At 37.7% G+C, this 24,546-nt stretch overlaps 1 protein-coding gene across 2 annotated transcripts in view; it reads right to left on the bottom strand.

Moving 5' to 3' along the window:
* Window positions 1–15,769, bottom strand: part of LOC124872045 (lysosome membrane protein 2-like) — a 38,574-nt gene extending 22,805 nt beyond the window's left edge. For both annotated transcript variants that reach the window (XM_047371695.1, XM_047371696.1), the window contains exon 1: window positions 15,296–15,769. In XM_047371695.1, the coding sequence (XP_047227651.1) occupies window positions 15,296–15,418 (123 nt within the window). In that variant the 5' untranslated portion in view covers window positions 15,419–15,769. The remainder of the gene's footprint in view (window positions 1–15,295) is intronic.
* Window positions 15,770–24,546: the final 8,777 nt, after the last annotated feature.

The following is a 24,546-nucleotide window of genomic DNA, read 5'->3' as shown; positions in this document are numbered from 1 at the left end:
AGAAAGAAAAGAAAAATTGGCTAAAGTCTGCAGACATAAAATGAACCTGGATTGAAGCTCTAACTAAGTTTATTTAATCTGAGATCCTCTCCAAATGCAACAGTATATGTCAGTCTACATGAGATACTAACAACTTCACCTACTGGTATAATATAAAGATGTGAGTGAATATGTGAAACAAACAATGATGAAAGTTTTTCAACAGGTGATGCTCATCCAGGAGGAAGACAGTGTTCCTAGGAAATGCAGCTCATTCATTAACAATCATTTTTTCTCCTATAGGTGGACGTTTTGCTGATTAATCATAGGCTGGATCTATGAAACATTATGTGCACAGAACAAATGACCAAGGTTCTGACTGACTTATGAACCTCACTGACCTGACAATGATAACATGACACCCAACAGATAACACCTTTAAGGTGGATCCACTAAGACCACCTTATTGATTCTTGGTGAATAAAAAAAAAAAAGAATTGAAGCGTTCAAAACAGACCTTGTGGAAACAAAAGGGGTTATGAGGAAACAATGTGCATTTTAAGAATAATAGAAGTCAAATTATGTTCAAATCTTTGCAAATAAAAATTACTCTGACAGAGAAATAAGTAAGTAGTGTGTGAATGTGTGTGAATGGGAATGACTGATTTCATTGTAATGCATCTTTGAGGGACATTAAAAGCGCTAATAAAGGTCTGATGTTCTGATGATCTTTGCCAAATTTATATCTTAATAAGGTTTCCAGAATCTTTTCCGAAAAATCATATAAAGATAGCAAAGGTTCTACCTGTATTAAAAATACTGATAACTATAGGAAAGTTCATAGATCTGTCTTCAATTTTTCCTAATTCTTTTACAAACAGGTTATTTAAACTTTCATGTGGCCAAATGTCTGTGTTTGACTTTCTGTTTTTGTGAAATAAATGTCTGTTTCATGTTATGTAAAAATTAGAGTCCTCAACATTACCATAATAATATTAGGTCAGTTCTCTATAGTAAAACAAAAAGATTTTAACAGATGTTTAGACTTTTTCCAGTCAGGTTCAAAATGATTGAATTAGACTCAAACTTAACATAAGATTAAATTAACCTTAACAGAATTACTGGACTGGACTGAAATAGAGAAAACTTGAGTTAATTGAAACAAACTTTAGTTACTTGAACTAAATACAAAGCTGACTGAAACTGTATGTTGTATCTATAAAACTGGGTAAAACAAACTAAGATTATAAGATATAATATGCCCTTCATTTTTTGTGTTCATCAGTGAGTGAGTTTTTATTTTTTATTTTTAATAAGAACTAAACCAAACATTATCTGAAGAAATAGCAAAAAGCCGAAAAGACTTAAAAGATACCCCTCTGACAGATGGAGAAACATTATTTGTAGACGGGTCTTCCAAAAAAGATGAGAAAGGTAAAACAAAAACCGGATATGCTGTAGTAACTCTTGATAAAGTACTGAAAGCAGAAGCACTCCCTTCACACTACTCAGCGCAAGCTGCTGAGTTAGTAGCCTTAACTGAAGCATGCAAATTAATGACAGGAAAAAGTGCAACAATATACACTGATAGTCAGTATGCATATGCAACAACGCATACTTTTGCACAACACTGGAAAAATAGGGGCATGATTACCTCCACTGGAAAACCTGTAACACATGCAGCACTATTAACAGAGCTATTGCAAGCAGTCCAACTGCCAAAAAAGCTTGCAATATGCAAATGTGCGGCACACACCACAGGAACAGACACTGTGCAGAAAATAAACCTATCCTACCAAAAAACCTATACAAATGGGCAGCAATTTCGAGTCATGGAGTTTCTCATGTCTCGAGAGGAGGAATGGTAGGATTAGTGAACAAAATATACACAACATATGGATTTAACTCTTATTCAAAAAATTTTTGTAGAACATGTTTGATCTGTGCTAAACACAATGCACAAGGGAACTTCAGACCAAAAAGGGGACTAAAATAAGTTTCTTAATAGCAGTGTATATTCTAACCATCATAATTTGTGTTGTGGTCATAGCATTGTGGTATCTGCTGTAGCATTGTGACTTTTCAACAAACCTACAGAGGAAAGTCCGGCTACAAAGGGAATTGTAATTATAGTTTACAATTGTCTCAAACCGGTGAAGATCTCCACAACTCTGTTTAAAGGTGCTTAGGAAAGGTTCCAATCTATAAGTAAGATGTACACCCCCACACACAAGAAAATAGTGCTAGTAGCTGGAATAATCTCAGTGGTAATTGTAGGAGCTATTTTACTATGGGAACGTTTTTACGAAGAAAGAAAAGATTTGAGTAAAAGACAAATAAATGTTAATTCCTGCCCAAATGATGTAAGCATCAGAACCACAAAACTATGTGTACCAGTACAGAAAACCACTACAGTAAAAATACCCTGGGGAACGCTTGGAACAGCACGTGATGGCACAAATGAACAAGCCTCAATGTATAAGAAATGGGAGTGGTATTTGACCTATGGAGATGTGCAATGGTGGAGTTGGAAATACTTAGTAGCAGAAACAGGACAGGACTGGTCTGATTGGTCCACAGGTCCAGCAATTAAATGGAGAAGACAATTGACCCTGATAAAAGATGGAGGAGGTCTAACCTTGACTGTGATCTCCCCCAACAACACGGGATGTACAGACTTTGTGGCGGCACCATATGTAGATTCTAGCCAAGGCCAATATTACTGGCAGATTCAAATATGCGTTAAAAACATTACTGAGCCACTTGCGGTAATACGGCATGATGCAGCCACACCTGAAAACAAAACAAACAAATGGCATATGGGGCTAAAACTATTAGTGGAGTTCAAGACAGAACCAGTAACCCCAGATGACTGGTTCAAAATATCTACAGGAATATCTAAAATAGATAACAACTGGCTTTTAATGGCAGAACAGGCTGCCCAGGCAGTAAAAACAGATTGTGTAGTATGTATGGGAGCCAGACCACTGTTACAGGTGGTCCCCTCAACGTTGACAGAAAAATGCTTAGTAGAAGTAATGAACAGCACAAGACTCTCAACAAACTGTACTATGTGGGATAAGATTTATCCTTTGACTACCGCCGAAAAACAAAAACCGATGTTTTCAAATAAGGTTGCTCCAGGAAATTTTTCCTGTATAAACCGAACAGGTGTGGGATCAAACATAAGCAGACTCAATAAAGATCAATGTCACTCCATCATAGCAGTAGGTGTCAGCTTTAAACCTAAAGCACGCAGCGACATCTGGTGGTGGTGTGGAGACGATAAACTGTATGACAGGTTGCCATACAACACAACTGGATTGTGTGCATCAGTGTCATTAATATTTCCCGTGTCTGTTATTCCACTCTCAGTAGCAGATTTGTTGGGTACAGTAGCCAGCATATTTCCACACACCTGGAAAAGTAGAGTAAAAAGATCAGGATGGAGTAAAGACGACCCTACTTATATAGATAGCATAGGAATACCAAGAGGAGTTCCTGATGAATATAAATTAGCAGATCAAGTAGCAGCAGGTTTTGAATCCACCATATGCTGGTGGTGCACAATAAATAAAAATGTTGACAGAATAAATTACATCCATTACAATGTGCAACGACTAGGAAATAAAACTGAAGAAGGATTCTCAGCCATCCATGAACAATTGTCAGCTACCTCTTTAATGGCTTTCCAAAATAGAATTGCTGTCGATATGCTCTTAGCTGAAAAAGGTGGAGTATGTTCAATATTTGGGCATCAATGTTGTACATTTATTCCAAATAACACCGCAGCTGATGGGAGCCTCACCAAGGCCCTGGAGGGCCTTAGGTCACTTAACAGCAAAATGAAAGATCATTCTGGAGTTGACACCACAATGTGGGATGGGTTTGGAGAAATGTTTGGTAAATATAAACAATTAGTGTTGTCTATCCTTATGTCAATAGCAGTCTTTGCAGCTATTCTCACATTGTGTGGATGTTGCTGTATTCCGTGTATAAGAGCTTTGTGCACTCGCATAATAACCTCTGCTATTCAGCCAGTCAAAACAGAAATGTCAGAGATGTATGCCCTCCTGAGACCTGAGGAGACAGAAGGAGCCAGTGATGATGATGATGATGACCAGGAAGAAGAAGAGACTTCTCTGCATTTCCCTGATCTGTATCTTGACCCTGACGACAATTAGTTGTATACAGTAAACTTAAAGACCTCCTGCTACTTTTTTAATGACATGTACAGATAAAACACACCATGATGTCTTAACTGAAAATCTGAGAAGAAAAGGTTAATGATTGATGTATCAAGTGTTTAAAACATTTATAAAGAGGAGGAAAATGTTAGGGTTAATTAATGATTATATATGTTTTAACTTTAATAGAAGTGAAGCTTGCTGTTCAGAGTGATTATATCTTATATGTACAAGAGCTGCAAGATAGAGACAGGATGTTCTAGAACATTCTGTCAGTGCAGCTGTTTCTAATCAATATGAGTGTGCATCTCTCCCTGTTTTGTGCTTGGAACATTCTGTAACCAGGGCCTCTTCTCTTATGAATAAAAGGCAGAGAGAGCAGGGGCTGTTTCAGAGTGTGTTTGGAGGATTGTAATTGAGCAGCCTCTGAGACACTCTCACCTGCAGGTTAAAATGAACTAACTTCTCTGTGTCTTTCTTTGTGCAGAATTGTGAAAGTGTTTGGTGTTTAAACCTAACAATTAGTTTAGTTCTATTTGTTTAGTCTCTCATGTTCATTTCCCTTCTGTCAGATCATTAGTTGCAGTCAGTCACTTAGTGTTTGTTTGTTTGTTTACTATTTCCTCCAGATTTGTTCTTCCCAGGTTTTGTCATTTAGTTTAGGTTACCTTTGCTCTGTTCCTCATGTTTATTTCCCTCTGCCTTCTCACAAAATTAGCATATTTCATCCGACCAATGAAAGAAAAGTGTTTTTAATACCAAAAACATCAACCTTCAAATAATCATGTACAGTTATGCACTCAATACTTGGTCGGGAATCCTTTGGTAGAAATGACTGCTTCAATGCGGCGTGGCATGGAGGCAATCAGCCTGTGGCACTGCTGAGGTCTTATGGAGGCCCAGGATGCTTCGATAGCGGCCTTTAGCTCATCCAGAGTGTTGGGTCTTGAGTCTCTCAACGTTCTCTTCACAATATCCCACAGATTCTCTATGGGGTTCAGGTCAGGAGAGTTGGCAGGCCAATTGAGCACAGTGATACCATGGTCAGTAAACCATTTACCAGTGGTTTTGGCAATGTGAGCAGGTGCCAGGTCGTGCTGAAAAATGAAATCTTCATCTCCATAAAGCTTTTCAGCAGATGGAAGCATAAAGTGCTCCAAAATCTCCTGATAGCTAGCTGCATTGACCCTGCCTTTGATAAAACACAGTGGACCAACATCAGCAGCTGACACGGCACCCCAGACCATCACTGACTGTGGGTACTTAACACTGGACTTCTGGCATTTTGGCACCTGCAGCCCATTTCCTGCACACGCCTGTGCACGGTGGCTCTGGATGTTTCTACTCCAGACTCAGTCCACTGCTTCCGCAGGTCCCCCAAAGTCTGGAATCGGCCCTTCTCCACAATCTTCCTCAGGGTCCGGTCACCTCTTCTCGTTATGCAGCGTTTTCTGCCACACTTTTTCCTTCCCACAGACTTCCCACTGAGGTGCCTTGATACAGCACTCTGGGAACAACCTATTCGTTCAGAAATTTCTTTCTGTGTCTTACCCTCTTGCTTGAGGGTGTCAATAGTGGCCTTCTGGACAGCAGTCAGGTCGGCAGTCTTACCCATGATTGGGGTTTTGAGTGATGAACCAGGCTGGGAGTTTTAAAGGCCTCAGGAATCTTTTGCAGGTGTTTAGAGTTAACTCGTTGATTCAGATGATTAGGTTCATAGCTCGTTTAGAGACCCTTTTAATGATATGCTAATTTTGTGAGATAGGAATTTTGGGTTTTCATGAGCTGTATGCCAAAATCATCCGTATTAAGACAATAAAAGACCTGAAATATTTCAGTTAGTGTGCAATGAATCTAAAACATATGAATGTTAAATGTTCATCATTACATTATGGAAAATAATGAACTTTATCACAATATGCTAATATTTTGAGAAGGACCTGTATATTGCTGAAAGTACTAATTGTGGTCAGTGACAACAACAATAAGCATATGTGCCAGGTAGTCCAACTTGCAACTTGTACCTGCTTCTGATGTCATAATAAAAAGAGAATGTCAAGCTTTGTAAGCTGACAACATCATGCCTTGGGGCCATCATAAGAGACAGAGTGAGGTTTTTATTTGAAACTTAAAAATGTAAAACATTCAGCAAGAATTACGCTTTCTAACTTTGCACACAAAATATACAAGTGGGGACGTTGCAATGATATACTTGATTCCATATTCTGGTAGTGCTTCTGCAAATGTAAGGCTGAATAGTGTTTAGATGTCCTTCAGGTTGTTTTCAAGTCATAAAATTCTCTGTTGGTATTTCCTTTAAACTTTATCTCAATAACACTTATAAAATATACCACTGCAGCCCACATTTTAAACCAACTGCCAATACTCTACGTGAACAAAATCAAGCAAACAATTTTCCACCATGTCATTAAAGATCATTAAATGTTGACCCCGATTGCCTCCCACTAAAACACAGGGGTTTGCCAACTCTTGTTTCCAAATAGATCTCAAACAAACAAAGAGACTAAAGAGTACTGGAAGGGCACACATTGGGGGATATTTTCTGCACTGGTTCTAGTAGCATGAAGCAGTAACTTGATATAGCTACAGTACTTCACGCTGTCAGGCGGGTAGCTAACTGGGTAAGGAGGTCTAAGCAAGTTTCCCACACAGATTTTATTGTGTTAGACATATTTTAACATGAAAAACACTATGCATAGATATAGCTCACTATAAGTATGAACTGAAGCAACAAAATCCAAAACAATTGAAAACTTGTTGAAAAAACTAATTGTAAAAGGTTTTTCCTATGTCATAATTATTTAATTCTACTGTATACCAAGAGTTTTGTTCACTGTGAGTAATTTGTGTCATGTCATGATGTGATAAGTTTGATATGTTTTCATGTCATTTGTTATAACATATTTTAGCAAAGAAAAAAGTACTGGTGGTAAAATTTGGTGGAAAAAGTGGAAAAGGTGAAAAAAAGTCATATATTGTGCGGCCGGCATTACAGAGAACAGGAAAGATTTAAATAAACTGAATTGTATCCAAAAATCATTTTGTCACTTTTTTTTTTAGAATTTACAATACAGATATGAGTTTGGAACATTACAACAAATGCCTTATATCTTGAGTTTAAAAAATAGATTCCAAATATATATATATATTTTTAAAGAAGATCCATTCGTATTGCTCAACTTCGGTGATGTGCACTGAAGAATATCTGCCCCTGTCAGCTGTCTGAGGGTGAGATGAGGAATCACAGTGGGGAGGGTGGAATAACATGGGGTGGGATAGGATTCAGACGGAGGAGGGGGTTCGCTTGTGTGTGGCCAGCTCCCTGGTATTCAGCCTTTTTTTTAAGCAAAAATTAAAAGAATTTAATCGTGCACAAATCTCTATTTTTACATAGACATAATTGTGACAGATATTATGTTTGCAGAATATTTCTACAGACTACATACAATAATTTCACAAGATGACACATTTTTCATTTCAATCAGCGCTTTTTATCTTCAAATAATTTAGTTAAAGGGATGCATCTTTCTGTTGTCTTACAATCTGCAGTATCACTTATTACTTTGAAAACACCACTTCAATGTTTATCCTCTAGTCAGATTTTGTTCTTAAATCATTAAAGAATGCCAGGTCAGCACCTAGAGATTTCTCCTAACTCTTGGGGGTCCCATCATTTTGTGCTCGACCTGTGTCTCTTAGACATAAAAACTGCTTTTTCAAAGATTACCATAAGAAAATGATGTATCAACAGTCAGTCAGTCATTTTCTATACCGCTTCTTCCATAGTGGGTTGCAGGATGTATAAACAGATTTTTTTTTATTTTTTAAATGAATGTCATTATTAAGTTTAGTGTTTACCATGCAAAACAACTATTCATAAAGGTTTAACTACCTAAAAATGTATGGAGGTAAATTTGTCACAATATTATTCAATCAAAAACAAACCTAATCTCAATCAAAAAATATTAAGTTGTGATCAAAACTTTCAGAGTTGTAACAATTTTTTTTTTAATGGAATATTTTATTTTGGGGAGAAAAAGAATTGTTTGAAAAAACATTTTTTGATTAAAATGACTAATTTTTTCTCATGAAGAGAAAAAAGTTATTTGCAAAACATAAACTTTTATTTGCGCATGTCAAAAATCTTTGGTTACGACTCTCGCTCTTTTGGTTTTGACGCTCTCTGTTTTTGGTTGAACTCAAAGAATGTTGAGTTCTGGAAACATGAACATCCTGGGCGGGGCCTAATGACAAACGCTGTAAGACGTTTCCCTATTGGTTAGCGCTGACTAAAGCAGCAGACTCTGATCCCCCGCATCTCTGAACTTCTGCTCGAACTGCAGGGCTTGCAGCGTCGCTTCACTGAGGAGACATCACCTCTACAGAAGAAAACTGCGGTCAAGTGAGCCGACAGTCAGAAATACGCGGTCACGCCAGCCGACACCAGCTCTCCCTTAAAGATTAGCGTCGGGCATTCAAGGTGCATTACGGTAATGGAGCAGAAAGGACGCCGATCCTGGCAACGGTTGAGAAAATAAGAGGAAAACAGAAAAGTAACCTACAGAACATTTATATTAATTACATTTTACAACTTTCACATTCATGTTTTATGTAGAAGAATAAATATTTTATATTTTATTGAACAGTTTTGGAGAAATATCTTGTCAAAATACCTCAAAATGCTCAACCATTATATGCATTTGTCCCACTTTCAGGAATTTATTTCTCCAAAACCATGAGAAGCGACAACACAGTCTCTTCAGATTATATTAGAGGGTCATCTATATTATAACCAGAATTAATATTTCATAATTTTACTGTAAAGGTTTGGAGAAATACACAACTACCCCAAGTGTAGTATAAAACAGAGTCCATGTCGGGCAGACGGCATCCCATAATCCTGTGTGCTGTCCTCACAACCCGTGATACTTCCTTCCTCTCCTGTGCAGTTCCCACACCACACTGTCATGCTGAGACACAGAGTGCTTTCCACCGTGGCCCTGTAGATATCTGTAAGCAGCTGAGGAGAGAGAACAGTCTGTTTTTATTTCCTGATGAAGAAGAGCTGTTGTTGTACCTTCTTCAACAGGCGAGGGGCGTTTCCGATCCAGGAGAGGTCAGAGGAGATCTGGATGCTCTTGCACTTTAAGCTGTCCAGACCACTTCCCACAGGACCTCATCGACCTCACCAAAAAGAAGTGTTTGTGGTACTTTGTTGGGGTAGTTGTGTATTTCTCCAGAAATCTACAGTGAAATTCTGAAATACTAATTCTGGTTATAATATAGATGACCCTCTAATATAATCTGAAGAGATTGTGTTGTCACCTCTCATGGTTTTGGAGAAATAAATTCCTGAAAGTGGGACAAATGCAAATAATGGTTGAGCATTTTGAGGTACATTGAGTTGTGTATTTTTCCAAAACTGTACAGTAAAATATTAAATATTTATTCTCCCTTCATCTACCCACATAGATGTAAGCCACCTCCCACTTTTTTTGGTGAAATGGAGTAGAGGAGAAATTCTTCGTTGATGTTATGACTTTAGAGGGATTACTCTGCTAGGTTTTTAGGCCATTATGATAAGAAGTGTTTGCATTGCAGCATATCTTAAGGACTTTAGTAGACCATGGCTTTCAACAAATATGACTTTTCTGATGGAAAAAATAATATTTATCTTATACTGATCATTGATCCACAATGAGAAAAACAATTCTTGGCACAACTTGTTCCATTGGATTTAGCTGTCATTTCTGACTGGGGCTTTCTAACATATAAATATGCTTTGATCTAAACCAGTGGTCCTCAATGCTGGTAGTCAAGAAACAGTGTTCTGCATGTTTTAGATGTGTCTCTGGTCTAGCACACCTAATTCAAATGATTGCATTTTCTCCCCAGCATGCCATCAAGTGCTGCAAAAACCTACAAATCCTCCATTCATTTAAGTCAGGTGTGTGGCAGCAGGGAAACACCTAAAATCTGCAGGACAGTTGGTTCTGAGGACCATTGACCTTAAACGATCCCATAATAGCTTTGCCTGTATATTGTATGCTGCTGTTCTGCTGTAAAGTAAATCCTCCACCTCAGTGTTTAAAAGGTTTGGTTTTTTTTCCAGAACAGCCCTGCATTTAGCTGCATCCATCTTATATTCAGTTCATTCCAGCGTCCCTGATTAAGTAATGCATCCCCACAGAATGATGCCAACTCTGTCTTTCACCATAGAGGTGGCAGAATGGACGTTGCCAATGTCAAATTTGTGGAGCGCACAACTAATAGTTTTATAACAGAGTTACCAATGGGATTCTTGCTGCTTCTCCAATTAATGCTCTCCTTGCCAGGTCTGTCAGAGAGTCAAACAGAGCAGAAAAAAGTACTTTTTTGATATGACTTAATGTGAGATTACTCTTCCAATGTTTATGATAAGAAATGTTTGCATTGCTGCATACCCTGCAAACATTTGAACACACATTTGAGCAAACAGGAATGACAGAATGAAAAGCTGTTTATGTTAATTAATGTTTGTGTTTGTTTGGGTTGAACACCATGTTCTTCCTTTTTATTTGTACCATTTTGTTTTATAAAATAATAGAACAGGACAGCTTGGGCTACATTTCTTTTATTTTCTACAAATGTTTAACATTTTGTTTTGCAGAAAGAAGCTATTTTTAATGTTTTTTTTGTCTACTGTGAATTGCTTTGGACTAGACATCCCATGTGTGTGAATCTGAGTATCATGTAAAAACAAAAATAAGATAACCATGTTGCTCTGTATACATGGTTCATTTAATCAGCTACCTCTGGGAATGAGATCAAACGTCTGTAAACCCTTTAAACCAAAGCATTGGAAAAGTTGAGCCGTGTCACATCTATACATTAAACGTGTAGATGGCCACACTGATTTTCTCTTTTTCTGTCAGCTTTGAACAACAGAGATAGAATTCACTTTAAAGTTACAGCCACTGATCCTGCCAATGAGCAAAATATATTATTAGTTGCTAAAGCCGAGAATCACAACCGAGAGGTCATTACTTGAGTGTCTTTGCAAGTTGTTTACAACTGATTAGAAATGTGTGTGATGTAAAATATTAAAGCAACAACAAAAGCGACATCAAAAACACAACTAGACAATAAAAGATGAAGCCAAGAAGAGAACAGATATGACAGGAAGTGTCCATCAAATTTCATGATCTCATCAAAAAGAATTATCTGTAGCAGCGTCGTATATCACTTGAGTTTATCTGGTAAGCTTTATGGTTACACTTCCTCTACTGGCCACTTCCATATAGCATCCTATTCATAGTCAGCAATCATTTGTAAATAACATGAACAACTAACAACGAAATGCAGACTACACAAAACAGCTTTAAAAATTTTTTAAAAGATGATTAATTTACCATGATAAATTTTTGGCCTAATTTCCACAACCATTAAACACTGGAGACAGTCTGTAGTACTGGTAGCCCTGTCCTTATTCTAAAGAACTTTAAAACGTGTTCCCTACAGTGTTTCCTGCTTTGTCCAAATAACATTGGGTTTGTTGCAGAAGGCGAAGATGGTGTCTTCAGCTCCAATTTCACAGCAATAAGCAAAATGTAGGTGTTCTATACAATCTATACAATAATGTGTTCAGTTCATCGGCTCTGTTCAGACATCCATGATCTTTCTGGAGTATTGTGTCTGTAACTTAGCTGAGCTGATGACATCACACATAGTCAGAAAAAACTGTTGCCAAGATAGCACCACTGATATCACTTGTTAAATAATATGGATGGAAACTTACAGCTAACAGCGCAATATCTGGGCTGCAGAGAAGGTATTTTACAGTAGTATGTCCTGGATTACACCATATGTTGTTCACAAGCACTGCCAATCCACCTCTTTTACATTTGTTGTTTCTCTTCAAATCTCTGTCCATAAAGTCAGAAAGCTGGTCAAGGAGATGTTGGAGTCTAGCATATGATCTTGCAGCCCTATATCTTGAAAGTTCATCTATTTTTTTGTTGTTGCAAAAATCAAACTATTTTTTATTTCCTTTAACTTACTCCTTGTCTCTCTTTGCTTTGCTCCTGCACGGAATCCAATATGTCTGCTTTTAAACTATCCAAACCAGTTTGAGAAAGCTTTCAAAAAATCAATGTTTCAACCACAAAATGTTTGAAAGAAACGTTTTTAAAAGAATAACTTTGAAGGACTGTAACAGAGCTGCCACCATGTGCGGTGCTTTTCATTGACCTATTTGTTGTGTTCCATGGTCTTCATTGATGACGTTGTTTTACTAATGTTTTCAAAATTAAATCATGCAGTGGACCTACTAAATAGGAGACTTCTGATAACTGCTTGCTGTAGATTTTACAAGCAAACCTTTTTGGATTTTCATGGTAAAAAATATGGAAAACCTTTTATAATTTCTCTTCCACATCATAATTGTGCACTACTTAGGTTACTCAAACACTTAAACTTCCAATAAAAATACATTGAAGTTTTTGGGTGTAGGCTTGCAAAATGTTTACAAGAACTATGTAATATCAACTGTTTTGATATTACCAGTTCATATTACAGTCAACTAAAATAAAGGATTTTGTAATGTCAAAATGTCTATTATTACAACTTTTCACAATACTAAAGCCCGAAGGCTGAAGATGGGAAAGAAACTGAACTAGTTTAACCCTGACAATTTGCTGTCATTGTTGACTCGGTTTGACTCATTGAAAAGTGTTAAATTTATGCAGCACCATGGAAAACAAGCAGAAACCTGCCATCGCAACGCTTATTCCGCATAAATACGCCCTTAGGCAAGCCTATGAAGACTACACTTTTACAGCACTTTGAGGAGCAGAAACTATTATTTATCAGTCCAGTTAAAGATAAAAAGAAGTGTTGATTGTGCTGTGCTGGCCACTGAACCAACAACAACCAGTAGTCATATGTCTGCACTTCTTATTTAAGCTGCAACTGCTTGATAGAAGCTGATCAAATGTCATTCTTGAAAATGCATTCATATAAAATTTAAGTTACATAAATCCAATTGATTTGCTGATTCACTTAATGTAAACTTATGTAGGGACCCACAGCCATGGATTTCACCATTAAATTCCGGTATGGACTCTTCTGGAACTTTCAAAATAAATTGCATTTAACTGACTTCCAGCAACTGAGGAAAGGGGGATAGCAGCAGACTTCCCATGATGCCACTGTCTGAATAAGAGCACCCCTCTCCAACAAGCCGACCTCTTCCAAGCCGGTTTTCATCGGGATAGGAGGGGAACAATGTCTTTTGCTGGCAAAAAGACATAAGCTCTTCAATCTGGATCCAAGAGTGTCATAAGATCACGCGATCATATGCAAAAGTTAAGTAGGAATGAATTGCTGTTTGTGTATCCGGTATTCATTCATGAACGGGGGTAATTAAGGTACAAGCGTTGCTTGAGTTTCTCTCCGAGCCCTGCAGAAGCAAACGGTGTTTGAGAGAAGCCCCTGCAAAGACGCGGTCTCCCAGTTTGGAAGGAAGGCAGCAGAGACCGCATCACCATGTTAAGCCGTGTGGTCAGTGGACAGGATGGGCCGCCCAGCTACAGCTCCGGAGCTAACCCTTTTGTTCACAGAGCGAACGCACCTTCCAAGACTAACTTAACTTCATTTTCAGATTCTTCAAGATAATCCTTGGTTATCAAACATAAACATTGCATGGTAATGTTGCATCATTCTTTTTGGTCATGATTTTCAACCATCTTTAACCAACTTGTTTATATTGTACATAGCCTATTAGTCTTCCCTATTCTTTAATTCTGTTTGGTAATTTAGTTGGATTGTTTTAGCATAGTTTAGCATAGTTTGTTGATTGAAATATGTTTGACCTTGAGTTGACTTATTTTTGTTAATAGATTTTTGTATTTTAAGAAATTGTGTGAATTCATTCCATATATGTGCAGAGTTTATGCTGTTCAATAATGTCGGAGCTCGTCTCACACCTTTCTATTTTGTCCTAATACCACCGCCTTACTGGGCTGGTATTCACAGGACAAGCCTTAACAGACCGAAATATTATTTGATAAAATATTAAAATTAAATATTAAATAATATTGTCAGATTCATAATTCCAACACTTAGGACTTCCCCTTATTGTTTATCATAGTATTAAGATTCTTGTGCAATGTACAGCTGAAACTTTAAGTCTCTGTGTTTCTTAGCTTTTGGCAATATAGGCAAATAGAATAGTGATATAAAACTATTCTATTGTCAAAAAAATTAAGGAAATAGCATGACAGTCTTTATCAAAGTATTCATAGCCCTTGAACTTTTCATACATTTTGTAACATTACACCTCGAAACCATTCCATTATACCTCTGGATGTATTTCAAGGGTTGTCCTGGGGGTTAACCTTTGCTTTAGTTACAAGTCTTTACCAATCTCTAACAGGTTTTCCTGAAGGATTCCCCTATATTGTGCCTCATCCATCTTCCATTCAACTCAGACCACCTTTACTGTCACATATTCCTACAGTATATGCTGTCACCTCCATGTTTCACCTTGTGGTTGGTGTGTGGTTGTTTTGCATGCAGGGCAAAAAGTTCAGGATTTGGTGTCACCTGACAAAAGCACCTTCTTCCACATAATAGCTGTGACCCCTGTGGCTTGTAGCAAGCCGCAAAGTGTACTTCTTATGGTTTTCTTAAACCAATTGTGTTTTTCTTGGCACTCTTCAATACATGTTGGATTTAGGAAGTGCATCCCGGTAAAATACATTGAGGTTTTTGGTTGCAAGGTGACAATGAATAAAACGTTCAGGGGAGTATTTTATCAGTACCCATAAAACACAATGGACGTTTATTATTTATATAGATTAGTAACTACTGAATGAAAGAACTACAAATGTTGCATGCTATGTCCCCATAGCAGTCACTGCTGTGTGCCAACTGTATACAGCTAACTGCAGACAGTAGAGGATCTGTAGGGAACTTAGGTTCACACAACCCCATCATTGTTAAGTCGTCTCTTGCAAATGAGTCAACTTGTACTCAGAGATTTATTCATAAGAGAACAGCATGCAGACTGTAAAGTAAAGCCACAAACCACGTGTTCAGCAAAAGTCAGGAGTTTAAAATTGTTCTACCTTTGTCAGGCGTTTGTGCATCAAATTGCGGAAAACTTGAGCCACCATCAACGCGATCCCACTGATCAGCAGGAGGGCACAGATGATCCCCACCGTGTAGATCGCGCACGATCTTCGCGTCATGGTTGCAGGTCCAAGCAGCAGAAATGAACTCTGGAAGGATGGATGGAGAGGTGTATTTCCTTGCGCTGAGAAGGTTTTCTACCTTTATCCCACACACATAAACTTATGAGATTATGTCTCTTCCCGACGTTGATTTTCGCTTCTTAAATTAACTTTGCTCAGCCGAAAAGTTTTTACTGCAAGGGTTTGCGACAAAGCGACACGAGCTTTAGACGTTGCGGGGAAGTCCTGATGTGAGTAATGAGGCCACGCGGTTCCCTTTCCCTGTCAGACTGAAGCACATGAATAAAAACTGAACCACTGAGTATTTCTAGCGGACCGGAGATCATCTCCCTCCTCAATGTCAGGAGCACTGTGATTGGTTCTACAAGTGGGAGCGCAGTGGGCTGAGGACGCTCCTCTCTCTGGCGCAACCTATAATAACATTAGAACTCAAACCCCGACAGTTCTATTGCTCGATCTTAGTCTACTCACTCTGCTCTGTGCACAGAGGTGGAAGCATCAGGTGAACGGAAGCCACTGAGATATATTATGGGGTTAGTAGAGTTGATAGATCTTACATCTTGAAACATGTCTCGTTTCCATTACCTAAGAAGCACATTGACACAATAAGGAACCTATAATAAGTTGTAAACCCCGCTTACCGTTGTTATTAATTTATTTTAAACACCGACTGATAAGGTAACGGTAAAATAAAAGTGAACTCAAGACGTTAAAACTGCAAGGAGGAGCAACCCTTAAGGTGTTTTTTTTATTAATTAAAAAATGTGCTTCATGTATATGTAACCCATCTTGTTCGTTCTGATCCAGCAGGTTGACTTCACGACAGACACATTCTGGTTCTTTGTATTTATTCTAAGAGACAAATCAACAAGTTGGTGGTTAGCAGCTCCAGCAGCTTCTGTCCCTATACATTAAATAAAATACAATAAATAACTCTAGACAAACTACTGAGTAATCAAATGAACAGGTGATAAAACAGTTAGCAGCTGTAACATTAAACATAGCTGAAATACACAACATGAATTACAATAACAGTTTAAAACATTTACAAAATATGGCAAAATCAAATATGAAAAAATGTATATAATTAAATTAATATAAAATATATGTTAAAAAATCATATTTGTTAAGAAAACACAGAGCTGATCCTAATACATACCACAGTAACAGATAGCAATAGAAAAAGGGGAAGAGCTGACTGTTATTGGTTGCTATGGTAACCACCAACTAACAAGAGTGACATAAAAAATGTATATAGCAATAAAAGTCAGGAAGAAAATCAATTGTTAATTAAATAAAATGAATTTGAAGAATAAATAAACCAATTTTGACAAACTTCACATCAATAGTAATGTTAAAATAAAACCCTGTTACATATATGCAATATCACATGCAGTGTTAAGAATTTTAGGTCAAAATTCAGTTCACTCATCTTAAAAACTGACTCAACTCATGTTCAGGTCAGCATGGTAGCGCTCTCTCCGGGTATTGAGACTTTCTTCTGCAATCTAGAAACAAACATTGGGAGTGAGTACTTACATGGTTGGCTGCTCTGTGTGTCTCTGTTTTGCTTTCATGGTGTACCCTGCTTTTTATTAATTGACCATTTCTAGAGTTACATGCTCAGATGAGCTGATGTGGTGGTGAACAGTCAAACGTTGAGACAAGTAGGCCAGAGCAAGCCCATTGTTGGTCTTAAAAACAAACAGCAGAACCTTAAGGTTTTTCCTAAAGCGTACTGGAAGCCAACGGAGAGGAGACAAAATGGGGGTAAATGGGCGTGCTTAGAAGCGTTGGAGGAGAAGTTGGGCAGCTGCATTTTATGCCAGTTGAAGCTTGTGGAGGATGGACTGATTGATGCCAGTATGCAGGGCATTACAGTAGTCCACCCTTGAGTTAAGGATGAAATGATAGCCTTTTCATGATTTGCCTGATACAGAAAATGTTTCACTTTTGGTAGGAGCCTTAACTGAAAAAAGCTTGCTCTGACCACTGAGTTAACCTGTTTATTAAACTTAAATGCACATCAGATATGTACACAAGTTTCCTCTCATTTGCCAAGAGCAGGACTCTCTCTCCCTCTCTCTCTCTCTCTCTCTCTCTCTCTCTCTCTCTATATATATATATATATATATATATATATATATACATACATACAGCACTAATAGGCTCTCATCCAAGTTCTGTAAACTTGACAAGAGCGAACATTCCAGGGCTGCATAACCTGTCCAGTATGGACAGGGGCGGGTCATTCTCTTTGTGTGCAGAATGCATAAATGGTGAGGCTGTGACCGAAGAGTTCAGTTGGTGTGCTCACTGAATGTGTGCATTTCTTACTGAAATACATTATTTTACAACTCCATTTATCAACTTGTTACACGTTCGATTCATGTTAATTTGTGTTTAAAGACATAATTGAGTTTTAAAAAAGTATATAAAAAAGTCAAATTAATCAGAAATCTCATCACCCCCTTTAGTACTTCTGTGACCCCTACGCCCCTAGAGGATTACTGTCACTCTCTTTTGTTTAGGTTCAAGTGGCAGCAAGTAGAGAAACAACAGAACTAGTCATCAGCTTAAAGATGGATGGATGGATGGATGGATGGATAGATGGATGGATGACAGCTGGGTTAGGATCACAGCTGATTCAGTGACTGCAAGGTGCCTGGGTCCTGTGGCTGCGAAAACAAACTTGGTATGGGGGGTTTGTTTTGTTGACCACTTCAACCAAACATTTTCACTCAAATCTAGTCTGTCCAAAGGATGTTGTTTCGGAAAGGGGTGGTTCAGAAACATCTTTCCAAACCTAAGGTCTGTATTTATGCTTAATCATGAGAAAATTTGGTATCTTTTCCAATTTTTATTTTTCCTATTTAAATCTTAAACTTTTGAAACCTTTTTTTTAAATGAACATTGAGCAATGCTGAAATCAGAGTATACCAAAAATATTTAAGCTCTGACATAACCACTGGCAAGTTTCCAGGCCAGCTCACTGGATTGTGACCAGGCCTTGTTTGGAAAATCAAAAACTGCAAAATTCTAATTTTTGAAATATCCATATTGAGTAATAGATTCTGTGGAGTAGCAAAAGCAGTGCGTTTTTGCTTTAAAAATGCTGTCCTGTAAAGTATTTTTCGGGACAAAAAAAGTCCTTCTTGTACTCAGAGTACAGGAAGGTTTATTGAGACTTGTGCAGGAAGAGTCGTGTTTTGAAATAAGAGAGAATTAATTTTGCATATCATAAACTTAGAAACAAGTGCAGGGTAATTAAATTAAAGGGGGAAACATATACGTTTCTTTGTATCAGGGAAACCACCCCAACATGTCACTAAGGTTAAAGGTTTTGTCAGCACTCTCCAATTCTCTCCGATTTATAGATTTTTCCAGGAGATTGTGGGATGCAAAATCCCTCAAGTAAAAGGAGCAAATTTTTTTTTACTATTGCCTAAGACCCTTATTAAAATGACTTCCATGGAAAGAAAAACATTGCGGTTTATTATGAGAGTCTGCTATTAGACACCAGTTTCTGATAAATGGTATATGAGCAAGTTTCAGCCAGTGTGAGAGCACCAACATGCCCTTCATTGATGCTGAATTGGTTTAATGGGGTGAGCTTGTCTTTACAGACATTTCAAATCATCAAGGCTAAAAATACTATAATTTAACCCTTGTGATGGCTTGCAAAAGAAAAAAATAGTTACCGCTTTTAGTGAACACTTAGGTCAACTTTAATTTACAGTAAAGGTTGTTCCTTATTTAATATTAACTCCACTTTAGTCAGAGTGTACCTCCTTATTCGCCCCCTGCAATTCTTTTCTATAAGTGTGACCTCTCACATTTTTTTGACAACCCTTAGAACTGAATCATTTGCAAACTATGAGACTTCTATATAAGGAAACAGAGGAAGCAACAGAACATGCTGACTCTTACTGACTTAAAAAAAGATTGCATAGTTCATTTATTAGAAGTTTGTGGTCTATAAAGCCCCATGAGTTTGTCACTTACCATTATTAGTTTATAGCCACGCTGTATAATTCCTAAAGGTTATTTGTCTAGCGGCCACTGTAGATTTAAGAATGCAGACAACACAGCTGGTGAAAAAGTCCAACAGAAAAACAAAGACAAAATACTGTATGTTTAAACTTTAAAGATCAAACCCCTTTACAGACCAAATGAAGAGTCCTTTTTCATCTGTTGGCCTAATTTTATAAATAGGTTTTAGGAAATGACCATTGTCCTACAGTAGCCTCCTGTGGACTGCATTGTATAAGCTACTGCAACCTAAAACTTCTGGAAACATTTTTGTTCACCTTCAAACATTGACTGCACGTTTTATTTAACAGAAAAACGTAATCACTGGCTCACTGAACCTCAAGAGCATGTTTCCTCCCCGAATTGCCTTTGTATGAAGAAACAATGCAGAATGTATATTGAGTAAACATGGGTAAATATACAAGTGTGTGAGTTGAAGATCAGAGAGAAACCGTGGTCACTGGTCAGACAGAATGTAAGCTTTAAAGCATTATTAATAATTATAAACTTTACAGTCTTTAAGCATGTGTGCAAATCTTCCTTCATGTCTCTTGTGAAAGGAAAACTGTTTCTTAGATAGACATCAAGAATGAAACAGAGTTTTGATCCATGCTGTAACCGTTCATCTAAGTTTGAAAAATAGCTACGCAATAACACTTGATTCACAATGAACTGCTGCCTCAATACTTTTACTTTTTTTTCATAATTTGTTACATTAAAAGCACAAACTTCAAGGACTAATTGGGATTTCATATAATGGACCAACACAGAGAAGATCAGATTTGTGCAATGGAAACTAAAGGACAAATAGTTAAAAGGACAAATTGTTAAAAACAGAATTTCACAGTGCATTTAAATTGAGCCCTCTGATTCAAAACTTTGTAGTACCATGTTTATAAAAATACTGAAATGGTCGTGTTTAGGTGTTGCTGGGGACCCAAGACGAGAACGGCAGGATCATAGTGAAAAAAATAGATTTAATGAACAGCACAGACTGGCAGAACAGGGTGGGAAATCATCACCTGCACAAACTGACTTTAACTGCAGAAACCTGGACAGCTCAGTTGCTCCACTCTGCTGGGTTGCAGACAGGCTGCCTCGTTAATGCCTGTGACTGCAAGCAGGTGTGGCCACGGTCAGGTAGGCAGATGGTGTTTGATGCAGGGCTGTAACTAAGTTTTTCAGGCACCTCAGATTATGTCTACAATTACATATTTTTGGTAAATCAATGTTTAATTTTAAGGCGGCAAGTGTGATTTGAGGGTGTTTGGGTTTTTGTTTGGATTCTAGTTATTCTTGTTTTCAGTTTACATTTTGAATCTTGTTTCTGTTTATTATTTTCCTGGCTGTGCTTTAGTTTCTTGTGTTCTAGTTCATGTTCTGTACGTTATGTTTTCCTGATTAGTTTGTATCTTTGAATTTCTGTTTTGCTTCTGTCACGTTTTGTTCTCTCTCTGTTAAGCAATCAGCTTCATATGGCCCACCTGCACTATGTTAATCAGTTTTTGTTTTTCACCTGTGTCTTGCCATTTATATACACCCTTATCCTGTTCATTCTTTGCGGGAACATTTTGGATCATGTCACCCTGTTTTCAGCCAGTTCTTGTTGTTCATGCCAAGCCTGTCCATGCCTGTTTTGCCATCGCCTTCTGACAGTGAATTTCATTTATTTAATTATTTACTTACTACTGATGCTTCCTGTCTGTCTGCATTGCGTGGTCCTCCGCCACACCAAACCTGACAGTAAGAGGCTTTTGGACACACAAGCGATTAGTAATTACAAGTATTTTAAGGGGGTCTTTCTGCATGGAGTTTGCATGTTCTCCCCGTGCATGCGTGGGTTCTCACGGGGTACTCCAGCTTCCTCCCACAGTTCAAAGACATGCCTGTTAGGTTAATTGGTCACTCTAAATTGCCTTTAGGTGTGAATGAGTGTGTGCATGGTTGTTTGTGTGTTGCCCTGCGATGGACTGGTGACCTGTCCAGGGTGTACCCCGCCTCTCGCCCATAGACTGCTGGAGATAGGCACCGGCTCCCCCGTGACCCACTATGGAATAAGCGGTAGAAAATGACTGATTGACTAAAAGTAGGGGGCAGCTGGGGGGCAAGGCAGTTGCCTTGCCTCCCCTGTAGATCCACTCCTCCTAATAAATAATCGTTTTAACACAACTAGACGCAGTTTACCTGCACTTATGTTGACATGTCAAGGTCTGGGGTATTTTTACTAAAACAGAACCTGACTTCCAAAGGTGGCACCTTAAAAGATTTAGTCTAAAACTGCAGATAAAAAAGTTAATCCCACAACAACCTCGTAACGATTTCTTAATAATACAACCAAAGAATTCAGAAAAAAAAAAACTGTCAACATGAATACAGGTTTCATCTACATGGATCATCTTCTTTCAAACTTTTTTGACATTAAAATATTTCACAATAGAAAGAAACAGCACTTTCCCCAAAATAGCATAGCCTCATTGTCAGTGAACAACAAATACCTGTACAGCCTTTCAAAATAAGTAATGGACTTGATGTTGAGGAGTGAATTGCAACTCATGCAATAATAGGTCTTACTAATAATGCTACTTACTACTAATTATTCTGTTTTTTTTTACTCATTCTTTTTCAGCTGAAGTCAGTTACTTTTTTCTCATAACATTTATTGAAAGGTTGTGACTGTGTGGAAACATCTGCAGAGGAAGCTAAAACAAACAGGCCTAGCTCGCCCTTTATCTGCCTGGAAGAAAAACTTGGCGGTGGTGTGGGTAATCTCAAAACCACTCCCAGCTACATTCATTATCAGCCTGGAGCAACGCAGAGACACATTTCTCAGTGAAACGACAGTGGATCATCTCTGAATGCGTTGCAAACCTCTCCAAGTTTATGCTAAAATTGTTTATCTTTTGTAAACAAACTGCTTGTTTCCAACGGATTGTCCAAGAACCTGTCAGGCAGCGTGCAGCTGAGCACCAATCCATGATGCTTTTGGGAATAATGGAGACACCATAAAAAGTGTTTTTGCGCCCTATCAGTTGTGCCCAGTTATGATAGTTTTTTTTATTTTTTATTATTGGTGTTGTTATTGGCAAGCAGGGACTGAGCTTTAAGTTTTTAACAGTCAGGATGTGTTGTGGCCTTGGCAGTAGCACGTTAGTTTGTTTTACATCCACATATTTTCCCAAACAGTTTAAGGACACAAAGCAGGAAACAGTGAGCTAAATGACAGAACACTCCGCCCATGGTAAAAAAAGGAGACAGTAGCTTTGACATATTAAAACCGATATCAGTGTACAATATTTGGAGCTGAAATGTAGATATATTTGGCTATAACTGGTGCCCAAGACTTTGTCCATTGAGTCTGGAACTAAAATCCAACTGGGTAATTGTTCAGTCATTAATTACACCTTCTCAATTTGTCTGACACAACACTGAAAGTCCCCATGTGCAGTTGCTTTTAAATATGTTCAAAGGTGTGATGGGTGTGCTTAAAACTAATTGTTTCCTACCAATTATAAAATAATCCACATTATCAGAGTTTTATGATGAAGAATTTAGAGTATTATTCGTAAGAATGAGGACATCGAAAGGCCGCTCCTGAAAACTACTTTATTATCTTAGCTGGGGCTTCAGGCCATTATCATGTTCGAAGCTGAATCGGACCAAATTTTCTTGAAGAATCCTTCTACATTTCGCAACTGACAAATGTTGCAGGATAACATCACCACAGCATGATGCTGTCATGGATGCTACAGGATGCTTGGAGTTCAGTCCCAAAAGTTCAATTTTGGTTTCATCAAACAAAAGATCTTTAGTTTTTTTGTCAATCTCAAAGGTGCCATTCAAGTTGGCAACTGTGTGCCTTTTAAAACACGTCCACTGTACTGTCAAGGCCTCACTGGTGAAATGCATTAGCAAAGATTGACCTTGGACATGATTCTCTAATTTCACAAGGAATCTATGGTCATCTGCCTAAATGCCCAATTCACCTTTTAACAAGGATCTTCTTCCCCAATTTTGCTAGGCTTTAAGATCTAGGGAGTTTCTTGGTGGTCCCAAAGTTTTAACATTTCAAAAGAATGGAGACCGCATAGCTTTTGAAATATTTATTGCTGCAATTTTGTTGTATCCTCACCCAGATTTGCATTTTGACACAGTCTAGACTTGGAGGCTTACTGAAAAGTTCCTTCACTTCATTCTTTGGCTTCTGCTCTTAATATCCACTGCCAACTGTAACAGCTTATATAGAGAAGTGTGTAACATTCCAGGCCATGTTCAGTTGACTGAATTTACTACAGGTTGACTCCAATTAGGTTGCAGAAGCATATCAAGTATGATCAGTGGAAATCAGATGCAGAGTTCAATTTTGAGTGTCACAGCAATACTTTCTTAACTATACTTTTAAATGCTTACATTTTTGATAAATGTAAAAAATTTGTTAAGTTTGTCATTATAGGCTATTTTTGTAGATTTTGCCAATGTAAATGCACAAAGAACTATTGAAAAAAACTCTTGATGCCATCCTTGCTGAATGTTTTTTTTGGGGATTGATTATCTGTAAATATCTTTAATCAGACTTTCATTCTTGTTTTAAGAACGACAAAACACATGAAAACAAAAGTTACTCTAACAACGACTCAGTGTTTTGAGTACACCTCCTCTTTAGATGTGTTTTTCCTATCTCATGAAGGTATTGTACAGGCCTACTTGTCCTCTCAAACGCTTTTCTTCAAATAAAAACAGGCTTGACTTTCTGTATTGAAGCAATAGTGATGTAAATCACTTCTGAAGCTGAGGATTTTAGAAAATTTGTGACTTCTGGAGGTATACACATTGCAACAGAAACGTATTCAGATCCCTTGAACTTTTCCAAATTTTTTTCTCATCACAAAGAATAACCTTTATGAATTGTAATGGGATTTTATGTGTGGATCAACACAAAGCATCACACAACAGTGAATTGGAAGAAAAAAGCTGAATGGTTTTCAGTATGTTTTTTGGTACTACAGGTCCTTCTCAAAATATTAGCATATTGTGATAAAATTCATTATTTTCCATAATGTCATGATGAAAATTTAACATTCATATATTTTAGATTC

The sequence above is a fragment of the Girardinichthys multiradiatus genome, chromosome 8, assembly GCF_021462225.1.
Source record: "Girardinichthys multiradiatus isolate DD_20200921_A chromosome 8, DD_fGirMul_XY1, whole genome shotgun sequence".
NCBI lineage: Eukaryota > Metazoa > Chordata > Actinopteri > Cyprinodontiformes > Goodeidae > Girardinichthys > Girardinichthys multiradiatus.
Note: the sequence above shows the minus strand (reverse complement) of the source record. Positions and strands in the feature narration are given on the sequence as shown.